At 39.5% G+C, this 18,520-nt stretch overlaps 1 protein-coding gene across 1 annotated transcript; it reads right to left on the reverse strand.

Moving 5' to 3' along the window:
• Nucleotides 1-14,533: 14,533 nt before the first annotated feature.
• Nucleotides 14,534-18,048, reverse strand: LOC147422204 (putative arabinosyltransferase ARAD1). The gene is made up of 2 exons (XM_086503102.1): nucleotides 16,617-18,048; nucleotides 14,534-15,324 (listed from the first exon to the last, which is right to left on the reverse strand). The coding sequence occupies exons 1-2, from the start codon at nucleotides 17,751-17,753 to the stop codon at nucleotides 14,785-14,787; spliced, it is 1,677 nt and encodes a 558-aa protein (XP_086359228.1). The 5' UTR covers nucleotides 17,754-18,048; the 3' UTR covers nucleotides 14,534-14,784.
• Nucleotides 18,049-18,520: the final 472 nt, after the last annotated feature.

Here is an 18,520-nt window from a genome sequence, read left to right on the forward strand (position 1 = left end):
GTATTCTCTTTTTGGCCCTCACGAGATAGCTATTTTTCAAAATAGTGAGAGGGAGCTTACGAACCAAATTATAAATTTTGGTCTCTGGTATGTTATATTATTTTTGCAGAGGTATTTATTTGATTCTGGCTTATTGGAGATCCTCATCAATTAATTTTCTCAATTTGCAACATGATGGTTTCCAATATTTCATGGACTCAACAATCCGAGGTATCCGTTTTGGATTCACAGCTGTCAATCGTGCTTACCTCGAAGTCCACTTCCCTGATAGAAGCCATTGATTGGTTTCAACGAGTCAACATGGACACAACAAAAGTTTTACTTTTAGCTTACAATGAAAAGTAAGTGTTTTTTATCTCGCTATTCTTAAATATTTTTTATACTATATGAATAGCAAACTAATTCCTTGTTTTGTGAAATCAATTCACATTTGACTAAACATTGAGCGCAAATGTTGCTACCTTGCAAATTCTGCGCATGGTTTTCATGGGAATGTCTGAAGGTACGTAGTTACTTCTTTCTTGATTCTACGATTTTGATGCAACGTGTGGTCACCATATGCTATGTTTTGCAGGTCTGTTCAAAAACTTGTCGTTGCATTGGAAGCATTGACCCAAGATAGTGTTTGGGAAGATTTGTTGATTTTGAGTTGCAAGGTCTCAAAACAAGACGATGGGTATTCTTATGGGTGGATGGAGAGTTCTTGCAAATGCGGAGATTCTTTTGGAACGCATTTATGCTGAGGAGCGTAGAAGTGTAAGTGCAATGTTTTCCTTTTTTAATCCTTGCACGCATGATTTCTTTGAATTACATAATATAAAAACGTGGGAATTCATTTGCACGCAAGGAACCTGGTAGATTCTTTGAACATCCATGTGGAGGCATTCAGGACGATGATGATCCAAAATATGATCAATCTTGTGGAGACACGTCCTCTAGGAGCTGTTGATGCAATTTTTTGTGCCATCACTATGACAAAAACCTTGGCCTCCACCTTGGAGGTAGGAAGAAGCACCTCAACCAACGACAGACCATGTGCCTGGACCTTCCTTCCCTCGTGTTTCTGGCTACTGAACCTCTAGTCTTTTCGTGATACCCGAGTTTACCGAGGAAGACGAGGCCACTGCACAATCTTTTCCTCAACCCCAAACCCCTCACCCAACCCCTGTGGACCGTCTCCTGAGCCTTTACATTCCAATCATGATAAGCAAGCTCCAGAGAGATCCCCTCAGTTGTAAATGAGAGCTACTAATCAATGGATTTAATTGGACATTACAGTGAAAATTATTCAACCCAATATAAAGACAACTTGAGTCAATTTTGAAAAGATAATTGTTCTCAGAGTTTATTTGTGAGAAATTCCTTAACAATTCATTTTTACAAGAATATAGACTGCAAGCTTGTTGTCAATATCTTTCTTTGATATTCGCAGTTCAGAGCAATGTGATATACTGTGTGAGCCGCCTTCTTCAATCAAGAGTTGCATTGCACTAGAAACAGTCGGTCATCCTTTATTTGTGCACACAATGTCTTCTTCTCCTTTCTTTGAGGCACCTGTACCACATTTAATTGGACAGTTAGATTAGACCAATATTTGGTGATGATAACTACTAACATGAAAGTAACTAACGCATCATTAATATTTACATACAAAACATACTACCATTCACATGTTGCACTAGAAAAGAAATTTTGGAGGCAGGCTGAGGTCAATATCGTTCTCCAAATCCTCGTACACTTGTCGTAGTGTCATATCACCTCGAATGCTAAGAACAGTTAGCAGATCAGGTCCACACCATACCTCAAGCATTCTCAAAGGATTGTTCAGGTCATTGGTTAAATCTTGGTCCAAAGATACCAGATGACCATTCACTCAATGCCACCTTATGTAGTGGAAGGAAGCTATGAAATTTTGAGAAGCTATCATGCACTTACACACAATAGACTTCTTATTTACGTTGCATAAGATGCCATGAGAATCATGGACATCCCAAGGTTCATCCAAACAATCGAGGCATTTCTCTATCTTGAAGAGTAGCATAGTTCCAATCTTCCTAATCTCTTCATCATGGAAAAAGTCGATGAACACATGCATGGATATAAAGGTTGAAATACGTACCAGTCAACTAGAAATATTTGGTCTTAAGCACTTTTATATTTCCCGATGGAACTTTAGTTTGAAACATTGAGAGGTTTCAAATGAAGGGACTGGCCACTATGGACTGTCCTTCGAAGCAATCAGAAGATATTCTAGAGTGCCGAATCCAAGCACAGAACGTGGGGCATTATAAAAGTGGTCAAAGAAGAAAACCCTCCTTTCAGCGAACGCTCTTCTAGTGCTAGTGTTATAGAGTAGCTCTCCCACAATTGCATGGAATGCATAAAAAATGCCAATAATGCAATCCACCGGTTGCAAGTTTTCTTTGTCGAAAGGATAAATATCTGCACAACTAGCAGGTTCAACACACAATACACGAGTGAAGAGTAAAATCTATTGTAGATGTAAGAAAACTTACAATTTGGTTTGTTTGTTCGAAATCCTATCGACAATATTGTTCATAGATGCAACTCTAAGTGCATATATGTGTGTTACCTCTTTGACTGTTTTTCCCATTTGTGACAAGCGAAAGTTTTTCACCCTACCTTTATAATTGTTCACAAACTTGTTTCCCGTGCACTTTCTCTTCATGGTCTGTAGGAGAACCTAACTTCTTCCAACTATAATGGTGGTGGAAAGTCATTGACCATTGTCCAAATCGAAGCTGTTGAAAATTTTAACAGACTTAATACTTACGGATGGTCGTCGAGGTCTTCTATTCTCCATTAATGATTCTTCTATGGCAAGATGCACAACACAAATTTGAGAGGGGGAGTGTTTCTGAGCACAAACACAATATAGTCAAATGTGAGCAGAATAGTTAGTTGAGCGTAAATGAATGAGAATGAGCGGGAACACTATGAACTCTCTTCTATCAAAAAAGTACGCACAATTGTATTGAGTGTGAGTTATGGTACATTTTTACTATATTTAGTCCTGACAACAAAGATTCGATCAAATCACAACGTATATTAGTGTTAAAGTTTTTTATGCAACTAAAAATTTCTTTTTGAAAATGCTTAAATTTGAGATAAAAACAAGGAAAATCCAACCTACCGTTACAGTAGCCCGCCATCCATTGGTTGCATTGCATTCTTTGTCTAGCACTAAAAGGAGAAAATTTGAGTCCAAACTTTCCCTAATGCCAAATCATAGAAGACGATGGGTAGTCAACGACGTTCACATTATGGCGGTTTTCCAGCCTCATGTTCTGCAATCCATCTTTTTGTTCCAGTTCTTGCCATGCTATACAGACATGGATACTTGGTATTGGCACCTCTAAATACACCAAACATACACTTCAGTGCCTTAAGGTCCACACTCAAGTGGCATTCTACAATGAAGTCAACCATGCCATCTACATGGAGTTTTCACACGTGCATTTTGGTTATGCATAACAGAAGGGATGTCAATGTGCAAAAAGAGCCATTTTGATGTATGGTGGTTCTCTACTGGTATTTGAGCTTCTCCACTCCACCATCGCTCCATTTTTTATTGAGTTTTTTGATATGGGAAATCTAGCTTACCCTAGCTACAGTTCAATGCTCTATTCATTAAGGATATAGATACTCTTTCCATTCTTTGAAAGCCATGCCTCATATGCTTGACACAAAACCGTGAGCCTTTAAATAAGACTAAAGATCATTTGTCCTTATAAGTATTTTTTCTTTGTTTTAAGAGAAAATGTAGCCCACAAACTGAGTAATCACCTCAAATGTTTTCATGATTTTTGGAGCAACCACCGGTGAGCTAGGATTTTTTGAGTGGACCCCATCCTGCCCACTTTTCTCACAAGTAGCCCATAGTCTTCTCTCACCTCTTTCCACACTTCTACATACACACACACACACACACACACACACACTCATTCCTCTCAATCCCTCAAATGTTTTCATGATTTTTGGAGCAACCACCATTGAGCTAGGATTTTTTGAGTGGACCCCAGCCTGCCCACTTTTCTCACAAGTAGCCCTTAGTCTTCTCTCACCTCTTTCCACACTTCTACATACACACACACACACACACACACACACACACTCATTTCTTTCAATCCCACACTCAAACCTACACCTTCAATGGTTTCTTTCACCTTCTTCACCATTAACCTCCCCTCTTACTCCCATAGCTCTCATATGAGCTCTCCATGTACATACACCATCTCTATGCCTCTCTCTATTACTTCCAAAGTACAATTCCATCTTACCCCTTCTCTATATACATAAAATTCAGCATGTAAACCATGCTTAACCTTTGCAAATCAAGAAATCTCATCAACCAAATTACCATTTTCATCGCGATATTCAACCTTGGCGGCGGTGGCGTAAAGAAGAGAAGACAAAGAAGAAGATCGATAGTCATTTTGAGAACCTACACAAGTAAGGCAAAAACTTCTTCAAGCTTCACCATCACAAGGATTTCCTCACTTCATTCAACCATCCACCCCATTCTACCCATTGTAAATATATCATTAACTTTCTAGTGATTACTAACGCTAACCACTAACATACTAACACAAAATAGCCATTGACCTAACCATAAAAGACACCTCACCTCAAGACATGTGCATAGTAACTCTCTCTCTCTCTCTCTCTCTCTCTCTCTCTCTCTCTCTCTCTCTCTCTCTCTCTCTCTCTCTCTCCCCCTCCCATTTCTTAAAATTCTACTTTCACCTTATCTACCATCAATAATGCTCTCTTTTGAGCCCACATCCATGACTCAAGCAGACAAAGAAGGCCCGCAATGTTTTGATATTTAAAAAAATCATAATTCTAATTTGTTATCTTGTAAATTAGGATTTCCAATAATCTTAATGAGGGGTCTCCAACCTATAAATAGGCCCCTCTCCTTCTTGTAAAAAAACCTCCAATATCTCACATAGCACCCCAACACTCTATGCGTGAGAAGAGACTTAAGTATAGCAACCACTTTGTGAGCTTCACTCTTGGTGTGAGAGAAGCTTTCAAGCTACACATTGCAAGTGAGAGAGCGTGAGTTCAATATCTCAAAACCACTATTGTATATGTTCCTCCATCATCAATAAATTGAGGTTTGGTGCATCAAAGGCGTGATTCGACGTTTAAATCTTCATCCTTCCACTTGTGCGATACGGTTTAGTGAATTCAAGATGACTTGTGTACTTTGAGTTTTATCGTTTATCGTGTTTTAAAAAGTGTTTTAGTGTGTTTTCATTGCCAATTTTGTGTCCATTGTAAGAGGGTATTGTGGTGAGAGGTCTCCCACACCCTAAGACAGTGTGTGTGTGTTGACAATGTTTAGCATTCACTAAGCATTGAGTGAGCTTTGTACAAGCTCTACGATAGCAACATAACGAACCATCTCCATTTGCAAGTCACAAATAAGGTATTACGCAAGATCCATTCCTCTCTTTCTTCCCTTGCTCTAGATCTCTCTGGCCCATTTTATGTGACTCTTGGTGTGAGGTTGCTTGTGTGTGTTTTGTGGCGCATCCTCTTGGTTGTGCCAAAATATCTCTTGTGTCCTAGTTCGCATACCATAACTAGGTGGTGCCCCTTCATTTGTTTGGCTGTGGGTTTGTTGTTGTTGTTTCTTGCTTCTGGTTGCCCCAGCCCCAATTGAGCAGCACTGGAGCCTTGAGAGGTGTTTAGAGGTCGCCTCTCTTGTTGCCCGCCCCGGACCGCCTCACTAGATACACTTTAAATAGCATAAATATGGTTTAAATAACATGGGCAAATTTGGAGCCGTATTGATTGTCAATGGCTCTACTAATTAGCAAGTTAACCAATTCCTTACACAACCCTTTTTAACACTAGGTTGGTAACCTAACAGGACATAAAAGTGTCCTTTCAGGGTTTTGAAAAAAACCTCCAAAACCATAGTAGATCCACTCATTTTGTAAAATCCTTTCATGAGGTTATAGTTCAAGGCCTACTACTCATGGAAAAAATAAGAAACTTGTAAAATTTCTCATCTTTTGGTCACACCAAGCCTCCAAAGTTGATGGACCATTGCATTTTCATCAAAACAGTCATTTCTTACATTTTGTTGCATAAAGATAAGATTAGGGATTTTTGTCGGACTTGAGATAAATTCCCTAGTTAACTTCAATGGGTTGGTGATCAGAACATATGATTGCTTCTCACTCACTATTTTTTGTTTTGCCAAAATAAATAGGTACAAAAAAGTTGAATTTTTATCATTCTACAAACCTATCATCATAGTTTCTATAGCCACGCTCAATACAGATAATATATGCATGTTTTCTTAGTTCCCTATTGTCCTTTATGTTCATAAGGAGCCATGGAGCATGTCAAAATAATAATACATCTCTTACCAAGGGGAATCTTGGGGACAAAGATGAAGTGCTAAATACAGCAAACATGAAAAAACTGGGCTCAACATTATGAGTTGTAGAATCCCATAGAAACTATTCAATATCTAGCCAAATTTGATCCTTATGACTAGATATGGTTATTGCCTACAAAATGCATGTAGTTGTCACAAGAAACTAACAATATTGAAAAAGCTATACTTGATATACTAGAATGTTTCATTTTCTTCTATAATTGAAAAAATCAACCATCATTGTTTACTATGCAAAATAGGGTATTAGGTGCCCCAAAACTCAAGGAATATTAGCTTTACGTTACAATATGCAACATAGAAAATAAAAAATGCATTTGGATATCATGAAATCCACCAAAAAAATCATAGAAGAGCTAAAATTGGCTACAAAACAGGATTTGACAATTTTTGTAAGTTGGTCATAACTTACAACTTTAATATTTATTTCTCCCTAGAAGCATCGGGACATGTTGAGGACTACTAAAGATATTTCTCTAGCATTACAGACCTCACAAACATGAATTCTAGAGTGGTATAGTTGCAAAAAGTTGAAAAAAACCAAAAACAGGACCCGCTTTTTGACACAGTTTAGGTTGTGAAATGTTTTGCAAGGACAAAGTTAAAGATAGAATTGATATTCCAAAAAAATGTCGAGTTTTTTTCAGCTCATGAGACAACTTTATAGATAGATAGCACCTCAAAATCCATTTTGAAACTCTTGACATAATTCAAGGAAAATGGTCACTTAACAGGACATAAAAGTGTCCCAGGACATAAAAGTGTCCCATTACCAACCTAGTGTTAAGTTATTTTTGGTCCTAATGATGCTAAAATTTTAATACCAAAAAACCACCAAAATCATAAAAAACAACAAAACCAACAAAATAGCAATATAAAAACTACCAAAACCACGTCCAAGAGCTCGAACAACTGTACCAAACACTGCAAACAATAGTAAACTTAAAAACCACAAAACTAACAAAAAAGCACAATAACCAAAAATAGAAAAAAACAAAACTACCAAAACATGATACTTGCTGTAGCTCAAAATCCTTTTCAAACTTATCCATTTCTTCAAAAACTGTGATTCGCCCTAGCATGTGCTAACTTTCTCTCAAATCTGCCTCCACCTCCCTCATCTCATCATCATTGTAAGGAGTTTCCTATTTCAGTTGGGCTAGTTGTTGCTCAAACACTTCAATGTCATCTTTCACTCGCTTTCCTACAACATGCAAACCCTCGTATCTGAGCAAAGTCTCTTTCTTGGGCTTGAGACAATCTTGGAGCTCTTTCATCCTATCTGAAATGTTCAAACACATTCAAGAAACTCTCTCAACAATACACTCTAGATATGCAACATAATCTGCTATTTGAAATGTATGCACGTAGTAGAGGGTCGGCCTCTGTATAGATGTTGTTGCCACTATGCATCTAGTGGTGCTTCTTAACATATGATGGAATGCTTCCATGGATGCCCCATTTGCCCGTCCGTGAGGTTTCAACCTTGCACTCTAGCCCTCCTGACCAGCTTCCACACATCATCAATATGCTCACTTCGAACCTCACCCACGTGACCTTATGAGCTGCCAAATTTTTGGTCGTTGTATGGCATTTCTCAAAGGCACATTCACGTGCAAACTTTGTGGTGATCTCCATACAAGATGGTGGGGCCTGATAGACTTTGTGAAACAGCAGGCTGCAATCTTCACCAATTGTGGTTGCGCATGGTTCAAGTATATCTTGACCCCCTTCTTGTGTAGTTGTTTAAACATTGTTAGCCACTGGTCATTAGGGAGGTCTTTGTCACTAATGTCCTTTGGAAAGACCCCTTCCATACTAAGGCCATACTCCTCATGGAGCTTCTCAATTGTATAACAGAACCTAGTAAATTGAGGGTATTCCTCCATTTGTTCTTTCCTACAATGTGAAATTGGCAAAAGCAATCAAACATCTTGCTTTATGCTTTTTTATGGAAGAAAAACATTTGGAAAATCTCAAACTTAACATCGACACTGCACAACTTCTTGGTGTTACAATTCATAAATGAGAAGTATTAAATTTGGTACTGTACAATACCAAATCGTGTATTGCTTAGTACCAATTTTGGTTCTTCATACATCTATGTTCATACTTTAGGCTTTTGTAGCTACTCTCTATTTATGTTTCAATAGACCATGAGGCATGCACGCATGCACAAGAGATTTTGATGCATTGAAAGTTTGCAAGGATCTTCTTATAGAGCACATATCTTGCTTAAAGATAAAAATCATACTTTGCATGTATGCAATGTGAATGGTTCCATGCATTCACACAGGACAAGACACAAACAATCCATGTTGCAATGAAGGAACAGACCTCGAATCTATTTTATGGTAGCCATTTGTTCATCCTCAACAAAGACCTTCAGAATGATCGACAACCTTGGGGTTCTTGCTTGCTCTCGTTTTTGGGGACCTTTTTTCCTCCTCAAGATTACTCTCTCCTTTATTGTTGTGAGGATATTTTGTCTCCATCATGCGTGGGGTTTTGAAAGGTGTGTCCTTCATCTTCCTCTTCAATTCAAAGCTAGTCTTGGTGGCAACCTTTCTCGTAGGAGTCCTTATATCAACAACCCTCACACAGCAAATGGCACAAGGTTCCACTACAAATGCAACCATTGTTGAGTCTTCTGTGAAAGGAGACTGTGATGCTGATGTTGATGCAGAATGGGCTTTTAGTCCAGAGTCACTTACAATCTTGCTATCCATGATGCATGCATGTCAGTTACTACAGATTCACATGTGTGGTATTTCGACAGTGGTGCTACAAATCACATTACCTCACATCATGAATTGTTCACCTCTCTCGAGTCTGTCCCTCATGGGAATCCAATCAATTGTGCCAACAATGCCTCTTATCCTATTCAAGGGGTTGGAAAGATTGTGCTTACTACTGCAAATGGCAGTTCTTTCACACTTGTTGATGCACTTTATGTACCTGGGATCAAGAAGAATCTTTTATCTGTATCTGCACTTGCTAGACTTGGACTTGGAGTCAAATTTGTGGATGGCAGATGTACAATTCATTATCTCAGTTTTGGTGATGAAATTGTTGCATCTGACCTTTTGTGCCGTGGGCTGTATAAGCTCAATTTGTATGACAAGTGTGGACAAAATTTTGCAAATGCAGTTGTAGATTCAAGGGCTGTTTTAAATGCAAAACTGTGGCATGTACGTTTTGGGCATCTAAATTTTGCCAGTTTGTTGCGTTTGCAAAAATCTGATATAGTTTCTTCTTTGCCGCCTCTTGAAGCACGTGTCAAACATGTCTATGAAGGTTTTATTTTGGGTAAAATGCAACGTTCTAAGTTTCCAAAGGATGGTTCAGTTAGGGCCACGTGCAGGTTGCAGTTGTGCATAGTGATGTTTGTGGGCCCATGCAAACTCCGTCCTTGGGCAATTACACGTACTTTGTGGCTTTCATCGATGATTACTCCAAGCATGCATGGGTATTTCCACTTAAAGCAAAGTCTGAAGTTTTTATGTGCTTCAAACAATTTTTGGCTATGGCTGAAAAAGTATCAAAATGTACTATGGGCACCCTCCATTCCGATCGAGGGGGGGAGTATATGTCTCATGAATTGAATGCATTTCTGGCTAGTTGTGGGATAAAACACCAATGTACAGTGCCTTATATACCTCAGCAAAATGGTGTTGCTGAGAGGAAAAACACGTCACTTACGGAAATGGCACGATATATGGTCAAAAGTCAAGATTAGCGCATTCTTTCTTGCTTGAGGCCATCATGTGTGACACTTATGTACTTAACAGGTGTCCTAAAAAAGCTTTGCAGTCTATTACTCCATAAGAGGCATGGCATGATAGAAAACCTTCTATTGAGCACATGGTGTTTTTGGCTGTTTGGCATATGCTTCGGTGCCACAAACACAGTGCAAAACAATTGGCTGATAAGGCTGTCAAATGTATTCTTGTTGGTTATAGTGTTGAAAGCAAAGGTTACAGGTTGTATCATCTGCAAACAAAGTTTATTCTGGTTTCATGGGATGTAGTGTTTGTGGAAGATTTTGTTCAACCCTTGATGTCATGTACTACAGACAGTAATGTAAGCTCACAAGAAATTTATGACACTTTGTTGCCTCTTTTCAGTGGTGGAAGTTTGAATGTAAATTCCAATGAGGCAAATGTACATCCTAGGTTTTCGAAAATGTTATAGATCAGCCTATTGTTGATGCAGATGTACATGATGTACTTGATGAGGAAAGGGCTGAAAATGAGCAGGCTAGAGGTATGCCAAAATGGCTGGTGCATACATTGCATGACAGTAAATTGGATGCACCTTTGTCTATCGTACTCGTTCAGGCTCTGGCCATGCATCTTATGCATCAGATTGTTATGCTTTGGTTGTGTCTAGCTTACATGATGTTGAGGAACCTCTGTCTTTTGATGAAGCACATAATTCAAAAAATTGGATGGCTGCCATGCAATCAGAATATGATGCACTTATACAAAATGACACATGGAATTTATGTGATTTGCCTCCTAGCAAAATGACCATTGGTACAAAGTGGGTTTACAAGTTGAAACACAAGCCGGATGGGGAGATCGATCGCCATAAGGCTCGACTTGTTGCAAAAGGTTATGCATAGCAAAAAGGCATAGATTATGAAGAGACTTTTGTTCCCACTTACCGTATGACTACTGTGTGTTTTCTATGTGCATTGGAAGCTCATTTTGGTTGTGATGTGCATCAATCAAACATTGTTACTGCTTTCCTGAATGGTGACATATTTGAAGAAGTTTATGTAACGCAGCCTCGCGGTTTTGTCAAGAAAGGACAAGAGGACAAAGTGTGCAGATGTAAGAAGGCTTTGTATGGGTTGAAGAAATCTCCTCGTGCTTGGTATGAGAAAGCTGACACTCATTTGGTCAAACGAGGTTGATGTAAAGCATGAGGGTGATGTACTCCTCATTGTGGTTCTTTATGTAGATGATTTGTTGATCATTGGACCAAATGAGAGACATATTACTAAATTTAAGGCTGATTTGAATGCTACTTTCAAGATGAAAGATTTGGGGTTGTTGCATCATTACTTGGGCATACAGTTTAAGAAGTGTGATGGTGGTATTGCCTTGTGTCAAAAAAGTTACATAGAAACATTAATATGTAAGTTTGGACTTGAGGATTGCAAACCTATTGCCACTCCCATGGAAACAGGTTCAAAATTGAGTCTTCATGATGGTGGTCATCCTGCAGATGTCACTCTTTACCAAACTGATGTTCGATGCCTCATTTATGTATGCAACATGAGGTCGGATATTCATTTGCAGTTTCACATGTCAGCAGATTTATGCATAGCCCAAGGTCTACGCATTGGTAGGCTGTCATGAATATTTTCCGCTACCTTAGTGGCACTTTACATCTTGGCTTGTTTTATCCTAAGGGGGAATCATTGCCTCTAGACTTACATGCTTTTTTGGACTAAGATTGGGCTGGTTGTTTTGACACGCGAGTGTCCACAAGTGGTTTTTGTTTCATGCTCGGCAGTTCATGTATATCATGGTTGAGCAAGAAGCAACCTATTGTGGCCACTTCTAGTTTTGAGGCTGAGTACATGGCAGTCTTCACAGCTACAATTGAGTGTGTATGGCTCAGACGCCTTATGGCTGATTTGGGTGTTGGATAGGACACTGCCAACACTATCTACACTGACAGCTAGAGCGCATTGGTAGTTGCACGGAACCCAGTTTTTCATGCTCGCACAAAGCACATTGAGGTGCATTACCACTATGTCAGGGAGAGTCTCTCAGCAGGAGAGATTAGCTTGGCTTATGTGCCAACACAGGACAACCTTGCAGATCTTTTCACAAAGGCATTCTCTCGTAAGAAGCTTGAAGCTTTCCGCAAAGCTTTGGTCTTACTCCCCTTTGTGGACTAATCATGTCCTCAAGGCATGGAATTTCCCTTTACTCATGTGCCAGCTCTTGTTCACCGCATCACTCCAGGGGAGATTTTTTACCATATACATGTGGTAGTGATGTGTGTGAACACACTAGGACCTCCGGGGCACTTTTTCCCTCTTTAGGAGGTTTTTTTCCCCGTGCATTGTATATATGCCCATCACTCGGCTATCTATCTTTTCATTGCACACTATGTAACACACTCCTCTATTGTGTGCCTTGAGCTTCCTTCGTCTTCTCCAAGCTGTGTGTGTTTTCCTACAACCCTAATTCCAACAGCGATTAGTTCAGACATATTCAAATGAGAATGGCTCTTATATGTTGATTTACCTCCAAATAAATGTTACGAAAGGGGAAACTTACAAAAAGCAAGTGATATCAATTGATTTCCACCATACACTTCTATTTTTTGAAAAATGGATATGGAAAGGATAGCTCCACTTGTAGTATTGCGCCTTCATTCACCTTTGTGTACCATAAGCGCTCTATGCACACTTGCATGCATTGCAAGCATATTGGCAGTCCTGAGAGAGAGAGAGAGAGAGAGAGTGTGCGTTTGTGTGTGTGTGTGAGTGAGAGAGAGAGAGAGAGAGAGAGAGATCAAAGAAGTTTGGTGGGGCTTGGAAATGAATTTAGTCAAAAAGCTTATCGTGCATGCAATGTTCTTAAAATTTCATTCCTTACGGTAGTCTTGACTACATACTAGGTGGTGCTGATTTTGGGATGGGTTTTCTTAAGAGGAATCTTTTGAGATCCTTCCTGGAAAAGGGAGGAGAACTAAAAGAAAAAGAAGGGCATGCATGTGGTGGGAGGCGGAGGCAATTGGAAGACGATGTCAAATGAGGAGGCATGGCGGGCCATAGAGCGTAGGGATGGGCACGTGGCAACATGCATACACATTGTGGTTGGGGACAATTGGAAGGGGTAGGGGCAGCCTCGTCACTATATGGCACGGCTCTGGCCAGAGGGGATCTAGGGCCCAACTTTGGGGGTGAGAGGCGGCTTTAATCTCAGCCGTCGAATCACAAAGTGAACTGGGGGTGAACTAGGGGGTGAACTCGGGTGCAAAAATGGCGCCCCAAGTTCACTCCTAGTTCACCCCCCTAGTTCACCCCTAGTTCACCCGCCTCGCGGGGTGTGGGTCGAACCTGAGACGTCTCGATTGCCACACCAATGCCTTACCACCACGCTAGCGCACGTCGCTGTCCGTGTTGGCATGGCACATGTTCATACTCTAGTTTAGGCTCCCCTTGTTCACCCCCAATTCACCCACCCCTAGCTTACCCGCCACTAGTTCACGGTTAGTTCACCCTCAGTTCACCCCTAGTTCACTTTGTGATCAGACAGCAGAGATTAAAGCCGCCTCGCACCCCAAATTTGGGCCCTAGACCCCCTCTGACCTAGATCCGTGCCATATAGTGACGAGGGTAGGGGCAGTGCACAACTTGCAGGACCAAGCAACAACTTGAGGGCAGGTTCGAAAGGAGCAGTAGATGGTTTTATTGTTTTGTTGTCACGGGTTTAGAAAGGTTGCAACAAAACCCTGATGATGGGATGGTTAGCCCAATGTTCTGAAGAGTGCGAAGTATTCAACAAAGCTCAAATCCAATCGCTTGATGGTACCAAGAGGTGCTAGAAAGAGGTCCATCTGAAGGAATCTGTTGAGATTGCGACTATTCAAGAAAATTTATGTCCATGAAACCTTTCATTTTGTGTCTTCTAGCAAAATGATTGATGGTTCAAGCTTTGAGAAATGGAAACATATTTCCTTTTCACAATCGACAAACTTTTGGGTCGACTCTAGTGCATGCAACAATGACAAAAGATATAGAGGATGGCTAGGGACACCTTCTCCTTGAGTTTGTGCACAGGATATACATTTTTGAGAGAGAGAGAGAGAGAGAGAGAGAGAGAGAGTGTGTGTGTGTGTATTTGTGTGCATGTGCATGTTTCTTATTAATCTTTTTCTCATTTTGTGTCAAAGAGGAGGGGGTGGATTGGTAGAGGTGGCTGCCCTGATAGCCGATGTAATTATAGTCCTTGGATGATGTCATGGCTCAACAAGAGCATGACAAGACCTTGTAATTTTTTGGGATGTTCAATATAATTCACTCACAATTGTGAGTTTTGCAAAAAAAAAAAAAGCTCATTTTCCTTAATGGCCTAAAAATGGCATGGATGTACATTGAAAAGATAAGAAAAACGTTAATTTTGTCCAATATCCTAAAATCTTTTGGGACGAAATAGGGTTTTGCAGGCTTTTTTTTTTTTTTACGTCAAAGCTATAAGGGGTTATATACAATGTTGTTCTTTTTTTTTTTACATCAAAGCTATAAGGGGTTATATACAATGCTCTATCTACAATAAGGACAAAAAGGGGCAGTAATACAATGTACAATGTTTTGATCATAGTTGCTCTACTTCAAATCCATCTTTGAAAAAGCCATGCGACCTATGATAACGTTGTGCCTTGTGCCTAGCTTTCCTAACTAAAGGAATTTTATGTGAGATGCTTTTCCAAATCATGTGCACAGCATCATCTCTTTGTGAAGGGAATTGATACTCAAAGTGTTGTTGAATTTCTCTCAAGTTTCTCCATAGTTTACTCCACTCTTCCTTGTTGATGCTTCTCAAAAAATCCACTAAGAAACCTTTCTTCAACGCATCGATATGACTTACAAACAAGCAAAACTTTGTATAGTCTATCATGCCCTCATATGGAAGCTCTATAGCTTTACTTATAATCACTGGCACACAATGGCTTGATATAGCATCAAAGAGTCTATTGGACGAGGGTGTGTCTCCTGCCAAGTGAAGGCAAAACTTTGCAGAGCGCATTCCCGATGTTACTCCCTTTGGTCCTTGACTATTGAAGTGTCCGCTCTTGAATTCTACTCCTGTCTCATTGTTAAGGATGTTATAAAGCCTTCGGCGTATGGTTCCACCCTTTGATGCCAAAGTATCAATCAATATTAATACAGCTTACAAATAAAAAATGCCAAATTTAATATGGCTTGAAAAGAAAATAGAAGAAAAACTAAGACAATGAATAGAGACTTAGACTGTTTTTTGTCGAATGGATTATAAAGGTGACTCAAAGCTCCAAACACAAAGGAGCTATGCACAATTCAAGATATTAAAAACAAAAAGAAAAATCTCCTTATCAATATCAATAGCCCTGTACATCATTTTCATTTTATGCTTAAAAGACAAAAAAAATTTGAAAGGAAAACTTAGGTAAGAATTGAATGGGAAAGAGTAAGCTAGGTTTCAAATTTCTTAAGCTTAGTAAGTAGGGGTGTTGAGGGGAGCTGGACTAGCAGTAAAGGCGAGGGGCTTTAAGTGCGCACGCTATGGTTCCAACCGGGTGCAATCCATAAATCTAGCTAATGGAAGCATCAGATTGCTTTTTCGAAAAAAAAGTCTTGGTAAGTAGAATAAAACTTGTAGAGCAAGAATGCCTCAAGAGTCAAGACTTGACCGAAAAAATGTAAGATAATATTTTTCTATTTCTTTTAGAAAAATAACCTTATTGAAAAAAGGTGAGAGGTCTTTATAGAACCAATCTCTAGAGAAAGTTGTGGTAGGATTAAACATGCAAGCAACCATTTGGACACTTTCTTATTTCGTCTTTCTCCCAAAAGAAAATGGAATTAAATGTTTTATACTTCCTCTTAAAATCGTGTACTCCCCATCCTTAGTTTCCTTGAAAGTTTCTATATTTGCAAAAGAACTCTCAAAATGGGCTTTTATACTCTTATTTATTTGTTAAGAATTGTTTGATCATGTGTTGCGTGCGCGCGCGCGTGTGTGTGTGAATGAGAAAGAGAAAAAGAAGAAGAAGAAAAAGTTCGAAGGGTGCACTATGTAATCATGTTAATGTATAACGTGAGTTCGAAAGGAGGGGTTTTTAAATGTAAAAAATTTAAACAATCTAATAGAGATACATTAAAATAAAAAGTTTTTATATTCAATTTCAAAAAAAAAACTAAAATGAGAGGTCATTTTATTCATTCGGACATGTTAAAAGAATGATTTTTTTAATACCTCGCAAACTCATGTTATATAGGGGAGTACTGAACGATGAACCCCCCGAAAGAAGAAGAAGAAGAAGAGAATTTTAACATCATAGAAAACTATCCCAAGAGACCTTAAAGATCTATCCGACCTTAAGAGTTGAACTCAAGACTTGTTATGAGAGAGAGAGAGAGAGAGAGAGAGAGAGAGAGAGAAAATACTTGTTTTCTTGCGATGACTCCTTGAAAGAAAAGCAGAGTGCGTCTGGACTCAAAAGTTGTGGTAACCGCCTCATCATCATCCATGGAAGGAATAATATGCTGGTAAGGTGCTACAACATCTTTCTCAAGATTGGCAATATGAGGGGGATACCTCCCAAAATCAGCAACCACAAAAATGGCATTCCTCAAATGTTGCCTTGCCCAATGCAAGCTATTTGGATGATGCATCATCACTACATGGTCCCTCCCTTTTGTTCTTCTCCATGCCTCTTGTCCTTCCAAAAACTCTACTAGCTTTCTCTGTAGTCCCAAATTTATTGCACTCTTTTTGTACCTATTATAGCTCAAAGATGAGAAAAATGGTACAAAAAATACATCTGCCTCACTTTCATTCTTCACTCTGAATGCACCACATGATCTCTCTTTGATTAATCTTCCATCATCGAGACTGAGCAACTCTGTGTTTATTAGTAAATCTAGTGTTAGCCAATACTCTGGACTATGTTGTTCATACAACCCCCCTGGATACCTTGCCAATGAAGATAAATTGTTTGGCCATATTTCTTCTTGTGAACTCATTGGCTCAATCATCCCAAAGTGAAACTCTGGGGACAAATCATACATGAATACTTTCACCAAGGCATCGTTCTTGTTGCATGTAGAGCTGTTAGTTCTTGAATCACCATTATTAGCTAGTGGTTTGAGATTTTGAGTAGGGCTAAACAAAGTGGCTCTTGATTCAACATGAGAGTCGGTATCTTGACCATCATCATAGATCGTAGAGTTTAGAAGCTTTCCTATTGATTCACGGTTGATATCATGTAGAAAACCTTCTTCAAGTTCATCTATTGCATCATCGTCTATTTCTTCAACATAATAAGTAGTGTTTAGCAAATCATCTCCCTTTAAATCATCGGATTTGTTCCTCCCTAATGCAAAGGAGTAAGTTTCTTGAATGTGAGGTTGGGTGAGATCGTCCAAGCATTTCAATGGGCCCAAAAGGGCAAGGCGATGGACAGTTGAGAATGAAGTGAAGAAGCCCAAAAGCATGGTCAAAATCAACAAGAAGCCAAGGGAAGCAATGAAAGCTCTGTAAGTGACAATGAGATGCAAGGTTAAGCACCTTGCATCCCTCATAATGGAGGATAGCAAGCAAAGGTTTACAAGGGATTTGGGTGCTTAGAAAGGAAGGTTTCAAAGCACATGTCAACAGAGGGTCGATCAGGTTTAGAGATAGGGAGATAACGCCACAATTAAGTAAAGGAGAGAGAGAGAGAGAGAGAGAGAGAGAGAGAGATAGGCTTGAGAGTCTAATAAGAGCCGCAACAGTATGAGAGAGAGAGAGAGAGAGAGAGAGAGAGAGAAAAGATAGGCTTGGGGGCCTAATGAGCCGCAACAGTATAAGAGAAGATTACAGAGCACGTATCAATGAACGGTACTTGCGTAGAGAGAGAGAGAGAGAGAGAGAGAGAGATTGGGGATTGTGGGTTTGAAGGAGAGACTGAACGAATCAAGGTTTGTGCCTGTCAAGCACGAACGCAGCCTGGCTTATCGAGATCTTGCAAGCCGTCTTTGTGATGCAATAATAGACTCTTTGCTCTCTTAAACTTTGACCCATACAAACTTGCCCCCGCGCGCGCACAGAGAGAGAGAGAGAGAGAGAGAGAGAGAGAGTGTGTGTGTTATACAATTCTGAGTTGACCGTGCTAGCTTCAGTAGATGACCATCAAACCTTAAAAAAGTAACATGAAAAGGTACATCTATAGACATGGTCTGATTTAAAAAGGGCCTAAAATTGACAGGCATAGTTTTTTTTTTTTTTTTTTGGGGAGAGCCCATGCCCCTTTCATATACTTTGTGTAAAGTGACCAATCTGTATAATTTTTAATTTTCCATGTATAACA

Source organism: Adiantum capillus-veneris, chromosome 27, assembly GCF_014529385.1.
Source record: "Adiantum capillus-veneris isolate H3 chromosome 27, ASM1452938v2, whole genome shotgun sequence".
NCBI lineage: Eukaryota > Viridiplantae > Streptophyta > Polypodiopsida > Polypodiales > Pteridaceae > Adiantum > Adiantum capillus-veneris.

Coding starts and splice junctions, on each gene's coding strand:
- LOC147422204 (XM_086503102.1), bottom strand. CDS start 17,753: ATGAGGGATGCAAGGTGCTTAACCTTGCATCTCATTGTCACTTACAGA. Junction 15,325..16,616: donor GAGTCATCGCAAGAAAACAA/GTATTTTCTCTC, acceptor TTGGCATCAAAG/GGTGGAACCATACGCCGAAG.